This window comes from Peromyscus californicus, unplaced genomic scaffold, assembly GCF_007827085.1.
Source record: "Peromyscus californicus insignis strain IS unplaced genomic scaffold, ASM782708v3 Scaffold_12__1_contigs__length_115047231, whole genome shotgun sequence".
Classification (NCBI taxonomy): Eukaryota; Metazoa; Chordata; class Mammalia; order Rodentia; family Cricetidae; genus Peromyscus; species Peromyscus californicus.
In genome coordinates this window covers 69,923,239-69,949,110 of record NW_026294413.1, presented here as the reverse complement: position 1 = coordinate 69,949,110, position 25,872 = coordinate 69,923,239, and the positions used below count along the sequence as shown (strand labels likewise).

The window sequence follows — 25,872 nt, the reverse complement described above, 5'->3', positions numbered from 1 at the left end:
TGCCACATGCAGGACACTGCCTTTGACCCTCCATGCTATTTACCCAAGAGGCATGAGGAGAATGGCACTGGACCATTGCACTAGGAGTCGGGCTACTGTACAGGTGATTTTTAGAATTGCAATTGGTGGGATTTTCCCATGGAACCAAAAGAAAATCAACCCACTCCTTGGGCTTCTATTTTTCTCTCGTAAGATGGGAGAGAGGGAGGAGAAGGAGTTGGGGCCTCTGTGTTGCAAGGCAGACAGCAGTAGGGGGTGGATGCTAACACGTTCCCAGAAAAGTGACCCTGACTACACAGAAAAGGGGATTTGTGGATTATCCATTGCTCCTCCTTATCCAATACTGGCTTTGTCGGGGAGGTTTCTAGACCCACAAGCAAACACTGACGCTTCAGGGGAAGCTTGGACAGTGGAGTTTTTGTAGAGTCGTGTGTCATTGTGTGGCTATTGGAGCCAACAATAAGCTGACATTTGGGAAAGGAACAATTCTGAGTGTCACACCAGGTATGTTTTGATGACAGTTACTTGTTCTTAAACATTAAACCATCACCTGTAGAAATTCAATGAGAAACAACCAAGTTGCCACTTCCTAGCATCTTTCACTGTGTTGCTAACTGGTCACGAGGACACTGTGGCCAGCCCCTAACAAGAGAACCTTTAACACCATTGCCAACACTTCCAAGCACTTGGGAATGTTAAGTCTGCTTCTGTTAAGGGGGCTATCTCTGACTAATGTCTGCCAAATTGAAGCATTAGTATTCAGGAACAAAATGCATCTAGAAAGGAAGGAGGATGAGAAAAGCACAGGCTAGACCCAAGGCAATGGTAGCAGGATCACAAGCAGCCTGACCCAGGAGGAGAGAGTGAGGTGCATGCTGGTCACTGAATGACCACCTTCCTTTTACATCCTTGACTAGGCAAGTCTTCCACGTTGACACAATTAGGGAATTAACTATTGGACTCTTTACAATGCAAAGTCTTGGAGCCCCGCTAGTTAGGCAAAGTTCTGTAAGATCCTTTGTTACTGATGATCAAAAGCTGATATTTAGGGGAGAGGCAACATTTAAAAGTAAATTTCAAATGAGTCAAAATGACCATGAGCTTCTAAAACTGTGCCGCAGGATGATGCTCACTGCTGTGTTCTAAGTGGGTCCTCCCGGAATGTTTGCATCCTTGCCTGGACTGAGTTCTGTGCATCAGGGGAGACCCTTTTGTTATTCTCTCACCTCTGTACTCTTTCTGACAAGTTGGCCACTGGGCATGCAAAAGGATTCTTAGGCCAGGCCTATTAACCCTTCTCTTCACCCCACAAGGCCAGAAGGATGCTTTGAATGCTGCCTCACTATTCTCAAAATGAACCTAACTTCAATTAACTTCAGTGTTGCTGAAATTTTGCTTTGTGAGACAATTTCTATTTTCTACACCAACGGAAGCTCATTCCAAATAATTATTTAGGGGTTAACATTGCCTCATAATTCCAAAATACCAGCTACCCAACGGGGTATCTCAAAGTAAACCCACTCGCATGGCTGAAAGGCCAGAATCAGGATATCTTCCTAATCACTGTGTCACCTCTATTTGACCTCCCCTAAGTCCTTCATGCCTAAAACAGCATCAAGTAGAAAACCATTCCCATGCTGGCCTGTGTGTCTAGTGGTTCACAGGAGCTCAAGGAGAAATGTCAGCTGCTCCATTTCCAGACTGGAACTGGCTATTTAGAGCTCTCCAAGTACTAGAAATATAATCAGGAAAAAAATATACAACTCTATTTTATTTATAATTCTCATCCTTCCCAAGGAGCTGTTTTACATTCTTTCCCAATAGTGTTAGAGTCTTCTTTCTTTCGCTTCCTCTATTTGTGATGTGTGCGAAGATGAAATATCAACTGAGGTTCAGAAAACATCCCTGAGATCTACCTTAAGCTTTCCCTGCCAGAGGGGTTCTAAAAAAGATAGGAAACTGACATTTGAGAAGTAGATTAAAGAGGAAATCCAAATTAATCCCAAGGACTGATGCTCAACAGATAGCTCCTTAGACGTAGCCTGTCAATCCTGTGAGCCTCGTGGCCCAGTTGCCTGGACTGCCTATTTGGTCTTGCCTGGAACAGTCATAATAATATGTTCCTCCCAGACCTGTCTTGAGCAGACAGAAATGTCAGTCTCTGGCCCTAAAAAAGTCCTTGTGATTTGTTTTGTTTCGGTAATTTGTCATTCTGCACAGTGTTCTGGAAGTAATAGAAAAGTGCATTAGGGAGCTCCCGAAATGGAAATGAAATGGAAATTTAGATTGTAAATATATGACTGCAGTAAATAGATAGGAAGAAAAAAGATGAAGCGATTAGAAACTTAGCACATTTCTCTAACCTAAAGGGGTGTTTCCAAAAATAGTTTGAAACTATTAAAGAGCGACAGGAGTTGGGGAGAGGCGAACAGATCTCCTCCTAATCCTCTCACGGGGCACATCTAGAAACAGAGCACAGAGGGGTGCCGTGTCTTGTTTCAAGACTGTAAGGCATATGGGAAGGTCCTCAGGGGTCGATTTTGAGGACAGCTCCCTGTTAGTGACAATGACCTGCCCGTGGGTTGGGGAGGGTGGAAGTGTTCAGAAATAAATCCGCCTAAGCACAGAGGGACTAGAGGGTTTCTGGGAGCAGGCTCCTCCCTGGCTTCTCTGTGTGCCTTTTAACCTTTCCTGTCTTAGAGCGGGGTATTGAGTCCCCAAAGAGGAGGCCCCAGAGTCAGTCCAGAAACTTTAAGTAGGAAGCTAGCTTAACTTCACTCAGGAAACTTTTAAGTGTAAAGACTCCTTTAATCCAACTGTTTTAGGGAAAGCTCTGTAAAGGCTGGATGAAGGATGAGAGGAAAAGAGGTTAGAAATCTATGAAGGGGAAAAAATAAAGATGTTAAATGTCTGACAAAGGAACTGAAGTTTCCAGTACATGTCTACAACCAGTAAAGGGGACTTTGTGAAGGACAAGATGAGCACAGGCCAGGAGGTACAGCCTCACCCCTCCTTTCTGTGAGGTTCCCGCCATTCTCCACAGCAGACCTGACTGCTGGGAACCTGACCTGGCTTCTTCAAGAGAAGAAAGAGGCTTGGCTGGGCAGTGTGTATACAAGCTTTGCAAAGCTGTGTGATGTGGCACAACCCCTAAAGTGACTTCTAGAAGCTGGTGTGTGGGCAAGGGACAGGCTGACCCTAGCAAATATGGAGGCAGAAGCTGCTGATAGGTCTCCATGGCCATCATTCTAGGCTGTGTCCTCCAAACTCTGCTGGAAAGACACCACATGGTTTGCTTTCTCCTCCAGAGAAGCAGGCGAGGAAGGCTGAGCAGGTCTTCAGCCTCATGTAGTATGTGTGTCCCTGGCCTCTTCCGCTTCTGAAATCCATTTCCCATGGACCAGAAACCAGTGAATTGATTATAAGTAATTCAATAAACGGCAGAGAAATCGTAACCCCAAAAGTGCAATAAACTAGAAACTGCATGAGCACCGAGCAGGAGAAAACAATTAAGAAGGAAGAGAAAGAAAGGGCTTACCAAAATGAAGGTGGCAGCTTAGTCATAAGAAGAGCAATAAAAAATCGTATTTAAGACCTCACGATATCTAAAAACAGCCATTAGCCTCTAGAAGCCTGGGTCTTGCCTGCTGTGCTTCTTCCAGATTTACCCACAAACAACCTGCAAACCCGTAGTGCAGGGCAGGGATGAGAGCAGCCAGGGCCCTTCTGCAAGAGCAGCCCTGGTTCCTGTTTTTGTAAAGCCTCCCCGGGCTGTGGGAACAGTGGAAGCAGCGGCTACAAACTGACCTTTGGGAAAGGAACTCTCTTAACTGTGAACCCAAGTAAGTATGAAGGGGTTGGCAGAAGGGGACCTTCAGATGCTTCTCTTTCAAAGAATTGCCCCTCCAAAGCATCCCAGCTTAGCTTCTAAATCTGAATGGATTTGTTATGGAGAGATGGTGCCCAACGCCACTGTACAAAGACTAAGTTGCCTCTAGCCAAAAATATCCCAATTACTCACTTTAAATGAAATTATTGGTACTGCAAGGCAAATTGAATCCGGCTAAGGCCGGAGAGAATTTTCCAGAAAGATTGAGAGGAAATTGCCATGTTGTGATTATGCAAATTTAGTGAACCAAAAATAATGTCGATACTAAAACTTACCTCCAAAATAATGTGGGACCCTGTAATTTCATTAACTAGTGATGGGGATTCTACAGCCTGATTTTCTTTTTCTTTTGCCTTCTTACTCTTCCTCTTAAAGAAACTGTCCTCAGTCCCTCCTGGAGTACTGGAGATCTCTGCAGGAGAGACTGTCTGGTTCCCTGGACAGAGCATTTAATCCCTTTTATTTTATTTTTTTTTTGGTAGCAAAATTAATAATTCAGCCTCTGCTTAGTTAGTTTACTTGAGACTGGAGGACTCCGTCCATCCTCTGAGCTGTGAGAACACAGCAGAGCAGTGTCTGCCTCATGTATACTCCTGCCCTCCTTCATGAGGATGTGTGTGCACTGAAACAGTTAAAAATTTTTTATAGGAAAGTCACTGTGGCTGCTACTGACACTTGAAAAATAATCTGTGTTGCTGGTGGGTTTTAAGAACATACTTCAAAACTGACCTGTTCTGAAATTCAGCGAACGTAAAAATAGGAAAACTTTGAAGGCACAAGTCTCCTCTATGGCAGAAGCTGCGTGCCCTGGATGTTGCATAAAAGCCAGATTCCTAGCTTCATTTATTCAGCTCTGTCTTCTGTGATCAAGAGAAGAGCCATGGCAGGGTGGGGTCGTTGTGAAACAGCCCAGGCCAGGCTCTTAAAAAGAGTGGCTCCGGGCAAGGGACACTAACGAGTGGTTCGGGGTACAATGTATGCAGCCAGGAGAAGTCAGTGAAGTTCTCTGGCACACAGCTTAGGATGTGCTGGGATGCACCCAGGCTGCAGAGCATGCAGCCCGGCCAGTGCACCGCTCAGCTGGGCCGGAATCAGCCTGTCCACAGCGACAGAAATGTGGTGTGGTGCAGTTATGTGGTGCAGTTAACCCCGCGCACTCTGGTAACTTAGCAAAGCAGGACTCCTGGGTGGGCACACAAAGCTGGTGACCAAGCCATAGGTATTAATTTTGGGTGTCTTGCAAGATCAGGGTAGAACTCTGTGGTGGGTTTTCCGGAATGGAGAAGCTAAGACACCCTTTCAGCTCTTCAATGGCCTCTTTCTAACAACCTCCACACTTTAAAATGTTGGTAAACCAGCCGAACCATGCAAAGACAACAGCTGTGCGAGGCAGGCATCCTTCTGGCACCCGGGACAGTAACTTCACGCAAGGTTCCCCGTGCTGTGGGCTTTCTTTGCAGTAACTATAAGGCAAGGCTGGGCCTAACAAACCCATGATGAAATTCTTTCCTTCTGTCTGCAGAACATAGATTATTGCCACAGTAGCACCTCAACCCTCCTCAAAGCAGATACATACTTCCTAGCCCCTTTCTCCACCCTCCTAATGACAGTGGGCAAGCTAAAACTTTAACTCTTTGCTAAGAAGTAATTGCTGAAGAGATGAGTAGAGATGCTACCACAAATTTACTTAAAAAAATGTTTAACATTTTAAAAGTCAAATTAAATTAAAGGACTAAAATATACCATATAATAAAACCACTGAGTTTTGCTCCTTGCAATTTTCTTGTGGCATCCATCAGACTAGCCAACAAAAGCCCCTAAATTCCTATGGCTGTGACTGCCAGCACTCAGAACTTCATTTGATCAAGGAATGGAATTATAACTATCTCATGCAACTATACAGGAATGTCTCCATAGAGACATCTCAGTGTCTCCACTGTAGTACCAGGCCTGCTCTGTAAGGTTGCACGCCTCTGCTGTGATCATACGGTCACCAGCTCTTCCCAAGGTGGAGAGGCTTTCCAAACAGCTCGTTACATTAACAGATAGTTAACTGGGATAACAGGGCTCAGAGGTAAACTTTCCCGTGAGCTCCCGCTTAGAGTCCATTGGTTCAAGAGTAACAGAAAGCTACACCCCGTGCAAAGGCTCAGTTCAATGTTCTCGTCATCTCCCTCTCCTATGCTGGGACGAGAAGGGAGCTGAGGAGACAGCATTTCCCAGCACTGGTGTCTAAACCTCATCTAATTCTAGTCAGCCTCCAAACGGCGGAACACTAGGCCTCCTGTCTCCTCGTAATCAATTCATTGTCATCAGAAATGTGTGGCACCTCGAGGGGAGGGAAGGACATGCCTTGAAAACTGAACAGAGAAATTGTCCTGGAAATGATGTTGTAAAATGGAAATGAGACCTTTAGAAGAGAACACTGAACAAGAGAAATCAGTAAGCCTCGTTATGAAACCAGAGGAAACAGGGGTGGGAGGCAGGCCCTGGGTGCGGCTGGTCAGTGTCTCTGGACCAAATGTAGGAAAGATCCCCTGACCGTCAGAGAACTATACTCAGCTTCATAGGCCTAGACCTTGCCGGGTGAGCTTATTTTCCCCAAAACTAAAACAGAAAGGGTGTCTGTGGGCCTCGGGGTTCCACCCAGTGTTTTTGTAAAGGCCTCTGTCACAGTGCTAACACTGGCGCTGGCACTGGCAAGCTGACATTCGGACAAGGGACCATCCTCAGGGTCCATCCAAGTAAGTGAAAAAGGACATGGCAGCACAGTGGAGATTCTGAAGTGTCGTCCCTGGTATCGGGTTTTAAAGAATTGTGTGTTGTGTAGGAGCCGCACTTTGCTTAAGTTAACTTACGTTGTTCAAGGTCCTTCGCCATCTTCAGGCTCCTCTAGTCTCTCCCCCCTGTGAGAGTAAAGCCGATCCTGACATTGGAAAGCTAGGATCTTTACCAATCTCAGAGCCTTCTCTGGAAGTGGGGCTCTTACTTTTGGAGGGGGGAGGAGGAAACTCTTTCCAACTGACTCCTCCTGAGTAAGCCATCTTGTATTTCACAGCATCCCCTGTCAGAAAGGTCCCCCTTATAGCAACCTTGAACTCTTCTTAGCATAGCCAAGGCCCTCTCCAATGATGCCCTCCCCAACAGAGAGAGATAATCAGAACAGAGAGTGAAGAGCTATGTCATAGTCAGTTCGGAGGGGTTTTAAATGAAGCAGAGAAGGAAAAACAGACAACTGGATGAGACTGTGAGGTCTCATTTCAAATCCCTCTGTGTCCCCTGCGTGTATCCAACTACATCTATAAATGCAAAACTACAAAAAGAAAGAGAAAAAGGATGGACAGAAAGAAGTGGCTACTGTGTCCATTCCCTATCACCGAAACCACAGGCAAAAAACTACAATTAATTCAAAAGTGTCAGACCCAGGACTTAAAGCCTTTCTTCTCACGGTAACTTGCATCCTTGCAATAATTAGAGCAGATAGGAAGGCTTGGTTCTGGTGCGTTTGCGGCTGGATCCCGCTGGGGAGAGAGGGAAATGGGACTATTTTTGAAGATGCATAAAATTCCTTCTGTCATCTGTTGTAAAAAAAACCCACTGCAGAGAGATGTGTGACAGTGAGGCAAAGCTAATATGTGGAAAGAGTCACAAGCTGGAGGGAGAGGCCCAGTTCAGTGTCCTCCACATACCTTTGTTCACTCCCCAGTCCAGGCCTCTTAGACCTTCCTGGTGGGAATCCTAAGGGAGCCAAATAGATGTGAGTTCAAGAGAGCCTGGAGCTTGGAGAGTGGGGAGTGCTTAGAAATAATCAATTCAATGAGTGGCAAGCAGGAGAGGAAACAGTTAAAAAGCAGAAATAGACATTTCAGTGCAGCTTGATAGGACTGGATCAGGAGGAAGGTATCAAAGAGAAAGGTGTTGCCACTACAGCTGCTATCCCAGGATCTCTACCAAGAACAGAGTCTTCTCACAAAGAGCTGTGTGCCCAGCCCTGTGCCGAAACAGAGAGCACAGTAGATCCTAAGTGTGTGGAGGACATATGTCACATGACTCCTTTTAGCTGGCCTTAGCAGCATAGAATCACACCAGGTAGGTGTGAACCGAGGCTATTAGCAATACTGCTCTGGGGTTCAATGTGGGGTTGTATAAATGTCTCAAATGTGCAAGATACCTCCTAGTAAAGTCTGGTTCTGATGAGCAGAGTCCAGGTTGTAGCAGTATTGCTCATGTTGTTGTTGTGGCAGTGGTGGTGGTTGTGGTGATGATTGTTGTGGTGATGGTTGTTGTTGTTGTTGTTGTTAAGTTTCCCCAAGCCCAGGAATATGAGCACCAACACCAAGAGCTTGACATTTTAGCTCAGGATCCAATTGACTGAAATATGCCAAAAGGGTCTGAAAGGGCAAGAGTGCCTCCAGAGCATGATCTTTGTTGTTAACTCCCTGGCAGCTGTCATTTCAGCAAAACGCATCCACTTAGAAAGGTCAGCCCTTCATTAGCCAGACAAATGAGAACAACATATTGACCAGAGGTAAGGTGTGGGGAGTTCAGATCTTGGCTTTAGAGAGCCTGGCATTTCTAGCCCTTTAATCACAATGTGCCGGTGAACATGTGCTGTCTCCAAGAAGGTAGATCGATGATGCCTGAGGACCTGGTGTCACCAAGCTAGCTTAGAGATGGAAATGAGATACAGATGGAAATGCTGAGGGGTGGAGAAATCACAAAGATGGGAGAAGACAAGGGAGCTCGATGGTGCCTTTGAAAACCTGCGGCATGCCAGGGGTTCTAATGACACCAGCGAGAACTGCATACTCATCCCCGACAGAGTCTATTCAAAATGTGTCTCCTACTCAGATCCTATAGGCTGAACAGGACCTGAGACGTGTTTTGAAGTTATAGCACAAAAAGCTAGGACCTTTGCTTTTTAAGAGTCACCCGCCAGTTATTGTAAAGGGTTGATTTGCTGTGTAACATCCTCCTACAACCAGCTGGTGTTTGGGAAGGGGACATCATTATCAGTCATTCCAAGTAAGTTTGCATTCTGTCTGTGGAGCAGTGGCTCTTAACATTCCTAACACTGCGACCCTTTAATACAGTTCCTCATGTTGTAGTGACCATCAACCCTCAAATTGTTTTCATTGCTACTTCATAGCTGTAATTTTCTGTTGTGGATTGTAATATAAATATCTGATATGCAGGGTACCTGTTTATGGGACCCCTGTGAAAGGGTTATTCAACCCCCCAAAAGGGGTCGAGACCCACAGGTTGAGAACCGCTGCTCTGGACTATGCTAGGATTTATAGTCCAAACATGGAGCTCAGTGACAGGGTGAGTGAGAACACAAAGCTGAAGGAATTAAGGTCTGTTAACCTTGACCAGAAAAAAAAAAAAAAAAAAGGTCAAAGAACAGCAAATGTCAGTTTAGTCCTTAAAAGGCACCACCGAGAGTGTGGGCCTTGGTAGTGGTAACTAGAAAGCCACCTGTGGTAACTACTACATTCTCACCAAGTTTGGAGGATAGTTAGGGGGGTGAGAATGATGGACATGAAAGAGTTGAGGTGTCTGAGAAATGAGGCAGAGTGGGGCATAGCAACATGGTCCCTGAGCTTCGGTCCTGATGAACCTAGAGAGTTTAATAAAGAAATGAAATCCTCCCCCAAGTCAAGAGATTTCATAAGGAGTCCTGGGTTTAAAATGTGTTTCAGAATTGTCTGATCAACAAGGGAGAAATTAAGACATTAAGTCTTAAAAGGAAAAAATGTAAATACCCAAGCATAAAACAAATGGCCTACACCTAAATTAGACAGTAAGCCACAGCAAATGCATATCATCTGTCTTTCTAATCCCCTCCCAAGAAGAAGCCACCTGCCAGCAGCGCAGGGTCCCAGATGCTTTAAGCCCTGGAACTTCCTCCTTCTATACCCTTGCCAAGTGTCCTTACAGGGCGAGGGACAGACACAGCCTGTCACTCCCCACTTGCCCACATGGGGAGCCCAGGTGTAGACTCTCGCTCTGTCTGCAGCTGGTTTTTGTTGAGGTTCCTGTCACAGTGGAACATGGGTTACCAGAACCTCTATTTTGGGTCCGGGACAAGTTTGACTGTTGTTCCAAGTAAGTAAAAAAATAAAATTTCCATCGCCATTCTGTAACATCCCAAAGCTGCAGAAGGAACTATCAGAAGTTTGCTAGGAGCAGGTAGTTACCCTGCTCCTGGGTAGAATGTTGTCTGGAACATTGCAAGGCTCCCTTGCCTTCCCCCAAGGATGGTCTATGCCGGGCCAGGTCTTAATTCCTGCGGGGAGGGGAGTGGACAGTGGATGCTTGCAGCAGGCGCCTCTGCTCTTGCAAAGACGGCAGTGACCAGAGACATCAGTCCCCACCACGGCGTACACCCCTCAGGGACAGAGGCTGAAGGGCTGACTCATGTGAGGGGAGAGGGACGGAGGCCAAGGAGAACAAGAGGGAACTCCACAGAAAACTGCAATATGAGGAGGTGTCAGGGCGTGAGAAGCATGGCCGGGGTCCCCTGGCTTGTATCTGAGCTTAGGCATAAGTATGAACCCGAAACACCCAGACAAGAAGGGGTTCCCGTCCTCTCTAGAAGCAAATTTAGCAGAAAGTCACCAGCCAAGCTCTCCGGAGGACAGCATGTTGTCCCAGCTGATGCAGCAGGCAGTGGCGAGGAAACAGTTATGGAAGTGTTGGAGGAAGCAGGCTCACAAGCAACTTGTGAGGGCTTTCAGGGCGTTGGCAGAGTGGGCACGGTGGATTTTGTAATGGCTTGACACACTGTGCCAACTATGGAAATGAGAAAATGACTTTCGGGGCTGGGACCAGACTCACCATTAAACCCAGTAAGTACTTCGTCCTTAATCAGGGAACCAGCCTGTTCGATTTTAGGGATCGAACTGGACTATCCGAGCTTGGGGAGATTCCATGTCCTTTTCCATTATTGGCAAAGAGAGGTGGCAGCCAAGCATCTGAGTCTTCTGGGGGAACTCCAGTCATGAATATTTAATTCATAACTAGGAAATACGATTCACAATTCCGTTTTTGCTGCTGGTATCATGTGCCAAAGTGACGACGGGTTAAGAGAACTTCGAATGTCTGCGCGTCTCCCCTTTTATCTTGTATGATAATTTTAACTTTGGGTGCTGGACGTGTGGGGGAGAGACAGTAGAAACATAAGCTATCGTAAGCTATCAAAGAGACTCGCAGAAGATGTGGAGATGCAGACAGAGAACCAGCAGAACAGCATTATAGAATCTATCCAGTGTTGCGTCTCTTTTGGCAGATGGCGAAGATATTGGGAAGGGCGGGAACAATGATGCTCTGGGTGAGACAGAGCTCCCCAAGGTAGGAAAGTGAAGCATCAAACGTGAAGGGAGAATAAATTTAGGGGAAATTCCAGGTTCTCCCCCACCCAGAAATGGAGCCTGTCAGTGTGGCAGCAATATGCATTCAGTTCATCACACTGCTTTGAGAGAGCAATACACATCAACACTGTGGCGTGGTCCGCAGCTTAGAAAACTGAGCTTAACCTTGAAAAAAAAATTGCTGTCTCTGTGGACCATGCTGCATACAATTTGGTGTCTAGATTTGCAAAATTGAAATCTAGAATTAACTGCTGAAAACACTGAAGTGAGAGATAAAGATAACAGACAGATACAAAGACAGGCTGTATATCCACAGAGAAATGTGCAAACCTGAGGCAGAGAGGCCTACCTCCAGTTAAAAGCTGTACAGTTTAAATGTGTTCACCATGTCACCAAAGGCAGCATCACCAAGCAGAAAGCCCTACTGTAGGAGCAAGAACTAGGGGGATGGAACCTCTCCAACTCGGGATTTCCTGAGTGTCTAAACCACTATGTTTCCTAGAGGAATTCTCTGTTTTTCTGCACTGAAAATTAGCAGCCTGAGTCCTGAGGATCTGTCTGGTTCAGACTCTTACAGTGAGACTTAAACTATCAATCACCTTCCAGTCAGGCTGGATAAGGCACTTTTCCATACCAAGGTGTTTTTCTTTTCTCTCTAGATAAGACAGGAAAAGAGTCTCCTCACTCTGAATCCAGGGGCAGGTGGCTCAGAGTCCTGAAGAGTGGCAGTGGCAGAGCTAAGCCATGGGAGTTGGGGACCCAGTAGTTGTCAGTCAGCTCCCTCCCTGACGCTGTAGCTGCTGGAAACATTCAGAGAAATGTCTCACTCAAGGTGAGCCCACAGTGCACCCAGGGGAAATGAAACCAAGAGGGAACTCGGGATAGGATGCCTTACCTAGAAAGAGACAGACTACCTCTAAGCCAGCTCACAGCTCCAGATATTTGAACAGCCATAATAAGTTCACCCTCCAAACAGACGTCAAGAGGAGGCAGTTGCTGTGTGTTTGGAGTTGGAGAACATTCCAGCAGAGTAGAATCGTTTAGAACAGGAAGTTCTGATAGGATTAATGAAATGAAAGACAGTTCTGACTGGAGGTCTAGAAAAGCCCTGAGAGAAAAGAAACAGTGAAGCATGGGGGATTGTAGCATGTACCCTAGTCCAAGGAGGAAAGAGCAAACAGGAGCCAAGTTCTAATTTCACACTTACAAGATTTTGTAATTAGTATGAAGTCTTTAGCTTTCTGGTCAAATACCATCAGGCCTTAAATGCAAAGTAGGGGAGCCCTGTCTCCAGCACCAAGTCACTCACCACCCCACCCACTTACCCCACATTCACCACACTCACACTCAGGTGCAGTTTTTGTACAGGAGTCTGAGGCTGTGGTGGGCTCTGGAAACAAGCTGACCTTTGGCTTGGGAACCATTTTGAGAGTCAGACCTCGTAAGTACAAAACACGTTCTGGCCTACCATGATCCCAACCTAATCGTCTCTGTATTTGGTTCTAAGAAACAAAGAAAGCTCCAGGTGCAGTACAGGCACATCACTGGTGTGGTTCACTTAAAAATTTCCACACACTGCCTTGGAGAGCATTGTACACACTCACTGGTGTGGCCCACAGCTTGAAAACTGAGCTTTTAAATTTGGAACAAAAAATTTCTTTTTTTTTTTTTTAATTGCTGTCTCCAAGGATGATGCTATTTGCTGTTTGGTGTCTAGATTTGCAGAATGGAAAGCGCGGCCTGTGGTGTGGAGCTTAGAGATGTGTCCTTAGCCTGTGACTTGGGGGTGAGAAAAGGTGCACACCGCTGGCTGGCAGGGCATTCTGCATGGGCGTGAGGAGAAAGCCCAGGCAGACAGTGTGGTAAGAAGAGGTTGGGGACAAGCGCCAGCTCGGTTTCTGTCCTGCTATTGACAGCAGCGAGGGAACCAGCAATGCGGACATGCTGGCTTTGAGGATGAGGACGTGCTTGGCCGTCAGGCCCATAATAGCACAAAGCGAGTCTTTTCTGTGCCTTCTCGTGTTGTTGCTCCAGACTGACAGATGATTTGTCCTCCTTTAGATTCAGATACACAAATCATCATGTTGGTTCTGGTTTTGGTTTTGATAGTCTTTTAAATGCTTTTGGCTAAGGTCCTCCATTCTACCTACCCCTTCCAGGTAGGCATGGACTTCCAGATAATCTATGGTAGACATCTCTGGAAGACATGGACAGTGTTGTAATTGATAACTATGTAGGGCCTGCATTCCTCAGCCCTTTGCCTTGGTGACGAATGGTAAATATTTCATGCCAGCAACAAGGCAGAGAAAGAAATGACCAGTAGCATAGACCAAGGCAATAAGCTGGTGCTGGCACTGTAGAGGCTCTTGGGGGCTCAGGATGTGTGTTTCTGACAGAGAGGTTTATGTCAAGGCTTGCCTCAGGGTGTGAATACAGGAGGTGCAAACCGACTCACCTTTGGGAAAGGAACGAAGCTGATCATCCAGCCCTGTAAGTCCTTCTACCTGGGAGGTGGGAGTCTAAATGAAGGGTCTCTGGGGACATTTCCAAATACTGTTTGAAAGCATCTGGTACAGCTGCCACCGCCAATACAGTTCTAAGTATGTAGAAGGCTTTGAGCCATGTGGATGAAGGAAGTCACACAGTCTGTGCTTTGGAGGATTCCTGAGATTTGTCCCTTGTCTCTGTATATGACTCCATGTCCATTGTGGTACATTCTAGATCCCCACAGACAAAAGAGATGAGCTTAAGACTGAGACAGAAAGATACACCAGCCACTTAGCCAACAGCATCTCTGCAGTGAAAAGTGTTTTCACAGGAAGCTTTGCAATGGGTGTGCTAATAGAGTCTCATTGGGTCTCCAATTCTGTCATCATGGCTTCATCTCTGCCTGACTTAGGGACCTAATGTAGCGCAGTTATTAATCATTTGGCTTCTCAGCTGCATCACTCATCGAAAATGACAAGACAGATCCATTAACATAAACCCAGAAGAGAGAGGGCAAAGAGCTTGATTCCCAATGTGTTCAGAGTTGAACTTGACAACTCCTGGTCTTAATCAACTCGCCAGTGCCTATAACCAACTGAGGCCGAAAGGGCAGCCGACAGGATATGCTCATCAAACAATTATCTGACCAGAACCCTCTGGCCTCACAGAGTTGATGTTTCAGAATTCAGGAAAGCTTTCCCAGGCTGCCTGTCTGGAAAGAAGCCATGGGGAGAACACTGAGGCAGGCAGTGGAGACCGGCTGGGAAATCCCGCTTTGGGTTTCTGTTATGGAGTGTCTCACAGTGTAAACACTGGCAGTGACAGGAAACTGACTTTTGGGACTGGAACAAGACTGCAGGTCAGCCTTGGTAGGTATTAGGAACCGTGAAGTCACTTAACTGGGTATTCCTTTAAGAGAAGGAGCATTATAGAGATGTCCTGGCTGCATATAGTTCTCCCTGTCTTCCAGTGGGAGGAGACCTCCTGGAGGACACTAGCCTTCCATTATTATTCGTGCTATCTTGATTTCTGTCGCTGAGCCTTCCCCTTCCATCTGTGCGAGCAACCTCTGCTCCAGGCTTCTTCCTGCTCCCTTGTACTGCGTATTTTCCCTGGAACAGTGGGACTGGAAATTAATTTATCACCAGGACTTTGTCACTTAGCAACAGGGTGAAAGTGCTCTCAACTAGAGACTAGCAAGTCACTCTGACAACTTCCCAAGGGTGATAAGTATAACATGGGGAAATAGGCTGCTGTGATCTTTTATGGGCACTCTAGAGAGACCCTAGGGAAGCTTGCTTCCTTATAAATGTGCCCCCTGGGAAGACTCACCTTAGCCGGCTCTGGGTGGAGTAAAAATAAAACCTTGACTCTCTGAGAATAGAACCAAGTGATAGATCTTTTCCTCCAATGCACTGCTATGTCTCATTATTTACTAGTTGTGAAATTTCTGGTGATAATTAGCACAAAAATGATGAAGATGAGTTTGAGCATTCTTAACCTATGATTAAGACAAAAACAGTAGAATTCTTGGAGCAAGTCACCAGGCAGTGGGCCCTGAGGATAGTCTGTGTACCTGGGCATGATTTCTTTGCTATGTTGGTTTTTGTAGTGTTCAGGGACCTCTTTGAAAACTGATTACCTGTCTCTGAGTACCAGTTTGAGTTCCAGTTAGGTGTGCTGAACGCACTGACAAATATGGGCACTCATGGTGTGGAAATGTGACAAATAGCCCTATTCCTGTTGAACGGCATGTCAGTTCCTCTGTCCCCTGTCCCTACCTAGGAGATAACTACAAGAGTCTCCCAGGATGTTTTTGTTAGAGTGTGTATTACTGTGGCAATAACAACAATGCCCCACGATTTGGAGCCGGAACCAGGCTAACAGTGAAACCAAGTAAGTAGAGGACTGAGCCCATCCCCAAGCCAACATGAGTGGGTGACTTTGCTGTTCTGTACAACTTCAGTGGGTACACATCACTACCTCCAAGATCAGTGTAACTTCTAGTGAATTCTGGCCTTTCCAAGGATTTGGTCAAGAAGTAATTAATGCAACTGCTTTCTTTCTTCATTAGCCCAGGATGTACAGAAATGCTAGGGTGATTTATGTATGTTCATGTAAGATAAATTAAAACCTAACGATTCAAAAATCAGGTTTTCCTCAATACAAAGACACACATACACACACACACACACACACACACACACACACACACACACACACACACGCACCCTTTCCGAGGGTGGTGCAGCTGCACCTGAATTCCTTCATGTAAGATTGTTGTTATTTGCCTCTGGAGAAGTGCAGTCATATCTGTTGGTTAGTTGGTTGATAATTGGTTGGTTTTTGCTACTGTTATTCCTTGTAAAAACTTGACCTGTGAAGGAGGCATGGTGCTACCTGCTCGAAAGTTGCCCCTCTCTGACCCCCAGGTTAGCCCCCTCTACCTGACCTTCCCACTGTCTTTTTAAGTCTTCAGCATGAGCAGCCCATCAGAATTCAATGTTGGGGCAGCAGAACTAGTGGTTTATGACCAAGCTCGGAGGTAGTTTCACAGCCAGCTGTTATTTTCAGAGAATGCTCTAAGCTTGCCAAGAACCTGGGAACTAAGGCTGCAAGGACAGAGACTTCCACTAGAGGGGAAGATGGTCTCTTTCAGTCCTGTCTGCCTGCTGGTTATTGTAAGGCCCCAAATGACTGTGAATTCTGGAGGAGGCACAGGAAAGCTAACCTTTGGAAAAGGCACCAAACTCTCTGTGGAATCAAGTAAGTGTTAAAGATTCCCAAGACTGCACCAGACTGTGCAACTGAAGTACGCTTTAGAGGAGATGGGGTACCCCCCCTCCCCGTCTTACTTCATCCACAAACTCCACAGAATTGCTTTTTTCAACTCCCGGGTGGTTCTCAGCTCAGACTGGTACTTCCCTGTGCTGGATGTAAGCCAACGCTGGGCTTCATGACTTTAGCAAGCCCCCGTTCCCTGGATGGTACTTCTCAGGAGTAAGGGTCCATCTCATTGTGGGGCACAGTGACAGATTCAGTGATGGTCTCGTGGAAGAGTTTCCTAAATGAGCCATGATCTGTGACTCTGGGTGATTAGCTTTTAGATATTAGCTTCCGTAAGGGACCATGGGAGGAGAATTGATGAGGGGGGGTCATTTCAAGAGAATGTGCTGAGGGTCTCAAACACTAGGTCCATGTTGGCAAAGGTACCTCACTGTTGGTCACACCCGGTAAGTTCTTGTGGCTAACTAATTATCCTTGCTGGAAAGAAATCCACTGGGGCCTGTTGAAACACAGCTAAATTTAATTGCTTCGTTTAGCATGCAGTTGTTAACTATGTCGGATGTGTGAGCAAGATATGAATACATGTCTCCCTGGAGGCTGGATTTGGTTATCAGGTCTATGGGCAGTTTGATGAATTATACTAATACTGCAATCAGTGTTTCTCTCGAAGGTCCACAAAGCACGTTATGGCTTTGGGGAAAAGGCAGAGATAAGAAGAAAAGCTTTGAGATAGAGACAGAAACAAACGAACAAAAAAAGGGACTCCTCTGAAGCAGCAGTGCCTAGCCAAGGAAGCGTGTCCTCAGCAGATAAGTGATGAGGGCCGGACCGGGTTTATGCCACGCCGTCTAAGCAGAACCGAAAAATAAGGCAAGTGGGCTGAGGATTGGGAGGAGGGGACCACAGACGAGAGCCTCAGTTCCTGACTTTCTCATTCCGAGCAAGTGGCCAACCATGGAACTTTCTCTAGACAGAGGACAACCCTAGCTTTATCACATCAGTGGGCTTGTTTTTCTTTGGACAGCACTCCTCTCCATCCTAGGACAATTTTCCTGGGGTATGTCATTGGCTAAGTGAACCCTGTGAGAGGGACTGAGGACCCCGGCGGCTTAGACGGCTTCCCACCTCTACAGGGTTATCTGCGATGAAGCAGTAGACTTGTGAGCTGTGAGTTGTCAGGGAAAGCATTATGGATATAGGTAAATGGAAGCAATATGCAAGATTTACAGGCTACCCACCCTTCCGGGGTTGGTAGGATTTCCGTTAATCATTTCAGGTTGCTTTGTTTTATTTATGTTAGAATTACAGAAGTAAGTACCTTCCATGCAGACACACTTTTTAACGGAAGTGGCTGCCACCTCATGTTTTTGTAATATTTCATCAATTACCTTCAGTGTGTAAAACAGCCCAACGATAGGATTCTGTGTTGACGGCACTGGTGCGTTTTGGTGAGTGGCCAAAGCACCCAGCTTAGAGTGGCTTGCACTTTCCCATGCTCTGGCCCTGGCCGTTTCCTGCTCTGAAATGGCCCTCAAAGGACACAGCCTTCTCTTCCTGTGGCAACCCATGATGGTTTCACCCTTGAAAAGTAGATTTCACTATTGTTAATAATCAAAAAGCTTTCGGAAAAAGATATCAATCAAGAAGGGACTCCAGCTAATTGCCAATACTGTTGGGATCTAAAATGAAGTATATCTATAAAATAATGTCATTGCTTTGTTTGATGGCTCATAAACTGACTCTCAGAGAGAATCCTAAGGAGAATATTTTGAAGAGCTCAAGAAACTGCTTAGATGTCTAGGACATTTGCTAAATCAGCCTCTTTACTTACTTAATGAACACACAGGATAATAGCATGAAATTGGGGGAATTTTTGCAAACTCAAACCCAACAGGAGGAACAAGGGCTTTCTATAGAGAGAGAGATATAATGCCAACTAAATTCCTTTTGGAAAAACATGACATTGACTCCTCTTAGTGAAGAAAGTGCCTATCATGCTCTAGTGCTGGATATCAGTTTTTAACAATGGCAGCCTTACCTTGGTTTATGTAGAGACATAGAACACTGTGGCTAACACAGGAGGCTACAACTATGTCTTTGGAGCAGGTACCAGACTGAAGGTTCTAACAAGTAAGTACAAGCAAGGCAGACTTGATTTTAAAATTGTTGGTGTTTACATGCAAGGGACAGGGCATGCCGAATAAATACTCATTACAAACAATGACAGAGGCTAAAATTGCTGCTATCTGAAGAGGCTCTGGGTCCCTCAACTCTGAACAGAAAGGGTTAAAAGAGCTCTGGGGAGTCACTATGATGGACTTCTCATCATTCAGTAGAAGAATGCTTATGAAGCCAGGCTAGTTGGTACAGATCTGTAACCCTAGCCCTTGGGAGGCAGGTGCAGGAGGGTCACAGGTTCAAGGCCAGCCAGGACTACATGACTAAGACTTTGTCATAAAATATAACAAATGGAAAGAAATGTCTGAGGTCTCAAGAGACTTCTAGAATAGCAATCCTGTGTTCTTCTTTCTCTTCTCTTATAACGCTATTCTCAGTCACATTTTTTTCACTTACCTTTCCTGTCCCCCCTTACATCGCTCTTCTCTGTCTAACCTGGCGCTTTGTCTGGGCACCCATAGTTTTGTCTCAGGGTTTGATCATATCCCTTGCCTCGCCTGTCACCCCCTCCGAAACCTGGGCATTTCCTGAGCTTTAATTTGATTGTCAGATATTCCCCTTGGTAAACTCTCTGCCCCAGGCACTGTTTCCCCCGAACTGTTGCATGTGCCCACACCTGTGCCCTTCGTCCATACAGCCAGCCTCCTGGCCTAATACCCAGTCAGACTTGTACAGGTTTGTAAACACTTGAGTTTCCTGTCACATAGCCAGCAAATTCAGCACAGTTGTCACCGGACCCCATTTCACAAAGAGACATGAAAAACTGTAAACCCTGTTTAAATATTAAGAAGGTCAGAGTAAGGGATCCAGTAGACAAATGAAAAGGAGGAATAAAGATGCCAGCTTCCGTAGTGAGTGTGGGGGGGGGGGGGGAAGAGGGGTTCGTGGTTGATGGTCCTTGGCTAAATTCAAGACAGAAATTTATGAGTTGCTGCATTACCTATATGCTTCTACGTTTCTTATACAGAGAGAGAGAGAGAGAGAGAGAGAGAGAGAGAGAGAGAGAGAGAGAGAGAGAGAGAGAGTCATTTCTGATCATCAGTAGTTAGGCACCTAATCCTCAAAGCGGCACATAGTTGGAAGGTAGAGGAAACCATGCTGACACTTGGCAATGAACAGTGTACTGCGGAGCTTCTGATTCGGATTCTCCTTCAAATTGTGTCAAAATGGAAAGAGGACTTTACTCTTCCTCTCTCCATGGTGGAGGGCACTTAGAGAGAATGGGAAAAATGACTTTCTTAATCATGGGAATGATTTCAGGCTAGCTGCCGAGCTGTGCTAGCTCCTGGGAAGGGATGATAGGAACGGAGGAGTCTTCCCTAGGACAAGGATTGTAGGAAGTGAAAAGCCCTTTTTCTGGTGACCATCTAAGCAGAGGATCAAGACGATCTGGGATCAGGGCAAACTCTGAGGCAGATAAGTGTGTATGACTGTACCTCCTTCTGGGTGCTGAAGAAGCAAGCCATCCTCCGAGATGTGCGAAAAGCTGGCTGTAGACTGTGGTCCCAAGCACCTGGCCCTACCCTTAGAATATGGATCAATACTCTGACCTCTCTTGCCAGGGAGGCAGTGACAGTTTCCTTCACGCCCTCTCACTGTGGTGACAGTCTTAGGTACCATGGACACAAACTGTTCGTATTTCATCCAAATGAAGTATGTGATTTTCAGAACCCTGGAGAATTATTATCTAAAATACTGAAGATGTGCTGGAATTTTGGCAGTCAGTGTTCTGGGTTTGTGTGTGAAATGCCTTCTTTAGAATATTTGGAAAGAACACCCTTCACTCATCCAATGCAGAAACAGATCTGAAATCCAAGCTGATGCTAGGATTCTGTACCAGCTTATTACTGTGACAATTATTAATATTCTCTATGTTCACAGCATCTCTACTTCCAGCAGATCTTTAGGGAGAACTTAGCTCAGTTTCTAGGAGGTTTTTGCTGAGCTGAAGATCACTGTGTGAATAATAATGCAGGCGCCAAGCTCACCTTTGGAGGGGGAACAAGGTTAATGGTCAAACCCTGTGAGTATCTCTGCTGAATCAATAAGGAGCGCTCTAATTTCAGAAAGCAGCCATAGCACTCAGTTTTACTTTTCTATTAATCTAGAGATGGTGTGGTACAAATGTGGCATAGGTATGTGTGGAGATGGGCACGTGTGTAGTTGTGTGGCGTGGGAACAAGCGCACTGGAGAAATTACATTTCTTGTCCTCTTCGTCTTAACCATTTGGAACCTAAAGACTATTCAACACAGGGAAGAGGAGCCCTGGAGTCAGGGAGTCCTAAAGCAAGGCTGTCAAGACAGCGGGGCTCCCTGCTGTGCTGGTCACAGAGCAGCTGGGCCTGGAGGTAGAAGGACAGTGTTTAATCTCAGCTGATTTTCCACCCTGCTCATACCCTGAACTAACCACAATAATAAACTGTCTTTCCCACTGCCTCCTTGGCTGAGATCCCAGCTAAGGGAGCGTGCCATCCGGGTATGGAGATTGAAAGGGATTTCCTGGTCCGCATTGGCTGCTCCATTTCTGTAAAGCTCTCTATAACTGTGTAATGTTGGTGACAACCGTAAGCTGATTTGGGGTTTGGGAACAAGCCTGGCAGTAAATCCAAGTGAGTCTTCATGTTAGCTGCTGTACAGTTTGAAAAATCCCAGAATTGCCTTCTTTTCCGTTCCTAATGTTCAAAATGTCCTCTTATAGCTAGTGTTTCTCTCCTGCCCGCTGAAGCTGGGTCCTTGCTGATTGCTTAATCAAAATAACTAGATCAAGGCATCAAGAAGGCTATGGTAGGAAGGCAGTTGGAGCAGGAGACGCTTTTTTCTAACAGGGAAGCTAGGCTGCCTCACCTCAGAAGAGCTGCCAGGGAGCACTGGACGTTGGAGAAAGTTAGAACATACATCCTCTACCTCCCTCCACGTGGGCTGCTGATAAATACTGTTTCTCACCAGCCAAGTGCTTCTGGGAATTCTCAGGACTTGGGGGTCATCTCCAAGTCAATGACCATTCTGGGAAAGCTCCCCCATCAATGGTCCCCTATAGACCTTACATTCCTGAATTCTCTGTGGCTTGGAGCCTTGTTGTGACTTGCTAGACGTAACAGGAAAGAAGCTGATTTTGCTCCAGCTCTGGCCTTTCCTGAGAAGCTGTTCTCTCTCCGGGGATGTTCAAGAGCACCTTGGGGGCCACTTCCCCTTCTGCTGTGTGTAACCAGGCTGTCATTCTCTTTATACCATTTTCTCCAATTGTCAAGTGGGGGTGGGGTGGTAACCAGCTTTCCAAGATGTCCTGAGGTTAATAGCGAACAGCGTCAAGGTGTTCTCACAGTGCCAAGCATACAGTGAGTACCCTGTTGAGTAGCTTTTCACTGGGGCTAGCTTAGACTGCTGGAGAAAAGGAAGGAAAGATTAAAAAAAAAATGAGCCCCCTTGGCAGTTTTTGTAAAGCACAGCATTGGAGTGCAACCAGTAACAACTGGAAACTCATCTTTGGGCTAGGGACAACATTACAAGTACAACCAGGTGGGTCTGAACGGTCCTGTGTGAGCCGCACTGTCGCTTAGGCTCATTGTTGACTAGTCTTCATCTTTCCTACTTCTAACTAAAAACTCTTAGTTTCGGGTCTTACTTTCCTTTTATGAAGTATAATTCTCTTCAAGTAGCCAGCAAGATCTTCTCAGCCTGTTTGGTTTCAGCTTGTGACCAAGGGAGGCAAGATTTGCAGTGAGCTGGCTCTAAAATTTCTAGCTAAGGTAGAGGGAATGTAAGTCTGATTGATTCACAGGAAAGACAGGGTTGTTTTTGTTTTGTTTTGTTTTGTTTTCTTATCATAATAGTATTCTAAAGTAAAAACCACCACCATAGCCTCCAAAATTCTTCAAGCATTGCCTGTCCTACAAGGAGAAATAGTGTGAAAATTGGCCAGCTTTCCCTTGAAAAACTAGGGGGCTTTTTGTGGTTGGGTTTTTTGTTAAAAGAACCTAATGCAACATGTTTTTAATTGAGTGGTTTTGAGTAAGTAGGGGTCCTAATATGTATAGCACGTCCCTGGCGAGCATGTAGAGGGTAATGGAGCACATTTAGTGGAGTAAGAAGGTGCTTTTAAACTGGGCAGAAATACTCTGCCAACGTCTGGACAAACAGCCTCGTCTTTGGGACTGGAACAAGACTAACCATTATTCCTCGTAAGTCCTTTACCACTTGAGAAAAAGCCCTTCATCTGTAATGGGCTCTCACAGCCCGAACGACTAATGAGCTTCTAAATGAGATTCCATGTGCTCACCTGATAAGACTCTCTGGGGAGAAGGTCACTCTTACCTCTGCAGTCCTAATGTTAGATAGGTATTCTAAGAATAAGTGGGAAACGTCAACAGCAGTGCGAAAGGGAGGGGAACGGGTGCAAATATCTAGCCAGCCTTAACGTTAAGTTTATGAAATAGAAGCCTCTTGTAAGAACCAAATCAGGGTACATTTATCAGTTGGTGTCCACACACCACCAACGTCCAGTTAATTTGATTCATGCCAGTAGCTGATCCAAATAGTTAGGCACCCCTCTCAGCAAACCTCTCCGGGCTCCCATTGCCCGAATCGACTGTCGCATTTACCTAATAATTGCCGAATCTGTTTTACTTTGTGCCGTATAGACTGGGCCTAATAAAAACAAATGCTGCTTTGCTTTTCCCACGCGGCCTCTCCTCGCGGAAAGGTTCCCTTCCGAACCGGCATCTCTTCACACAAAGAGAAGGCGTGCCGCGAGCCACGTGACTTGTGGCGGCCGCTCTTTTGCATTTATACGACTCTTTATCCACGGAGGAGATGAAAGCCCTTTATGCGACTTATTAGCTAAACAGATTGACAGCCTAATTAGGAAGAGAGAAACAGATTCTGAGTGTCTTTTTGTGGCTGCAGTTCCAAGCCACTCGAGTAGAACACTTGGTCAGACAGCTTGGTGACGTGGGAGCAAGACCGGAGGTGGTCAGCGTGTGCGGCGGGGCTTTCTCGGCAGCACTGAGAACCTGCCCAGGAGGAAAAAAAAAAATCTAAATAGGTGAGGGCAACTGACAGCCAGGGGCCGTCTCTCAGAAATCACATGTACTCACACAGCCAAGAATGGCGAGTTCGGCACCAGCTCTCAGTGTGTCTGGTGGTTTCTTAGCTCTTAGTGTGTCTACTATCTTCTTTTCACCCTGTCCGACTCCAACCCTGGTCCCTCATCTCTAACACCTGTGTAACCCTCTTTTCTTTCTCCTGTGAATTTCTGTCTACCGCGCCTAGCCACAACCACAAGCACAGAACCATTGCCTGACTCTTTCGGCAAGCCTGCTGTGTTTCTGAGCAGTTTCTTGGCTCCCTGAGTGATCCCCAAATGGCTGGGGGACCTGGGAGAGTCCTCTTTGGCGGGCCTTCAGCAGGGCCCCTACTGACATACAGGCAGTGTCATGGTTCCTAGGTGCCTGTTTGAAGACTGGGGAGGGGTCAGGACAAAGAAGAGCCTCAGGAATAAGGGCTAGCACCTCTTTCGTGACACATAGGTCCAAGCCCTCTCAGACCTAAGAAGTTTTAGCTTCCACCTTCAATTACGGGTGGCTCTGAAGAGGTTTTTGTAGTAGACCCAGCCACTGTGGGCAAACAAGCTTTGGGGGTGTGCTACAGTACGGACGCGGCACGAAAGTGATTGTTAAACCATGTAAGTGTGTCTTCTCTGATTCTATGAGTTTACAGCTACTCTCTGGTAGGATACTATTTCTGGGTCTGCAGACACAGCCAGTTTAACTATTCAAGAGGTCAAGTTTAACTACTAAAAAGGTCAAGTTCATTTTTTAAAATAACTTAGACCCGTTCCTTTTAATGCTGCCAACAGCCAAGGGGAATAGCCTGTCCAGGAACTTAATCTATGCTTATCACTGCTGTGAGGACAGTCGTGTCTTCTCTCCCATCACTAGACTTCAGAAGTCTGTGGCCTTTTCCCAAGCCTGTCTCTTTTCTGGTAGATGAAGTGGTTGTGTCTGCCGACCGTACTGTGAAAGATACACAAGATAGACATGCTCTCCTTTACTTCTCACTAAGAAAGTTTTTGTGTTAGTCGCTTTGACAACACATTTCAGCCAACGTATTCCCTGTTATTCAGATTAATAGTACCCTGACTTGAACAATCCCATCTTCCCCCACATTATTCAAAATGCATTAACCCATGGTAGTGCCATAACCCACTGCACCAGCAGCCCTCCTCACCTTCACACTCGCTCTAATAAATCAAAAGGATCACCTGTCATCAAACGTGTTTCAGAGGCAGAAAAATTGATGAGCAGAAGAGTTAAATAATTTAAGCCAAGCCAAAAAACTCAGCACTGGGCATCGAGCTTGAGATGTGCTACTCTCACAAGGTGAACCGTCTCGAGAGGTTAGTTTGTTAATTAGAAATATAATAAGCACAAGCCATGGACATTTTCAGGAGATGAAACTTAGCATTTGGAGCTTTACTGAACCCCAAATCTCTGCTCCTGGTAGCCATTTGGTACCAGAAATAGAAAGAGCAGAGGGCTGGGGGTTTTTGTAGACCTTGGTATCACTGTGTCCTCCAATACCAACAAATTCATCTTTGGATCGGGGACCAGACTACAAGTTTCACCAAGTAAGTTCTGAAATCATGGAGCAATTTGAAAGGTGGTTTCTATAAATCCCCAGCTTAACTGGTATGTTCGGCCACCCTACCTAGCACTGGGCTCTGCCAGCGCCCTCCATGCTTCTGGCTGTTGTGTCCATGGAAGTGCAGGATGTCATTTCTCCCAGATACAACCTTCTGTAAACAAATCTATTTCATCTGTATGAGAACACAATTCTTCGGAAAATGAGACACTAGAGAGCTGACTGCCTTAGGATGCCAAGAAAATGATCTATTTCTCGTTTACATTTTTATTTAGAATATCAGGGAAGGCAAAGTAAGTTCAACTTCTCTAATTTGAAAACAGTTGTGAATTCTGCTTCCCTTATATGCAGAGAGACCAAGACTGACTTTGGATGGTTAGTCATTTGATTTTGTCATCTGTGTCTGGAATCTATAATGGGCAAGGGAACCTGATGTAATTAAATGAACAAATAATCTTCAATAGTCAATATTCCTACATTGTTTTATGTGCTTTGCTCTGGAGTTTTTATCTGGGCTT

At 45.8% G+C, this 25,872-nt stretch overlaps 1 protein-coding gene across 1 annotated transcript in view; it reads left to right on the top strand.

Moving 5' to 3' along the window:
- The window catches only part of LOC128107439 (T cell receptor alpha chain MC.7.G5-like), a 357,479-nt gene that overhangs the window by 291,303 nt on the left and 40,304 nt on the right, over positions 1 to 25,872 (top strand). The window contains exon 3 of the mRNA XM_052733275.1: positions 20,678 to 20,737. Within this exon, the coding sequence (XP_052589235.1) occupies positions 20,678 to 20,737 (60 nt within the window). The remainder of the gene's footprint in view (positions 1 to 20,677; positions 20,738 to 25,872) is intronic.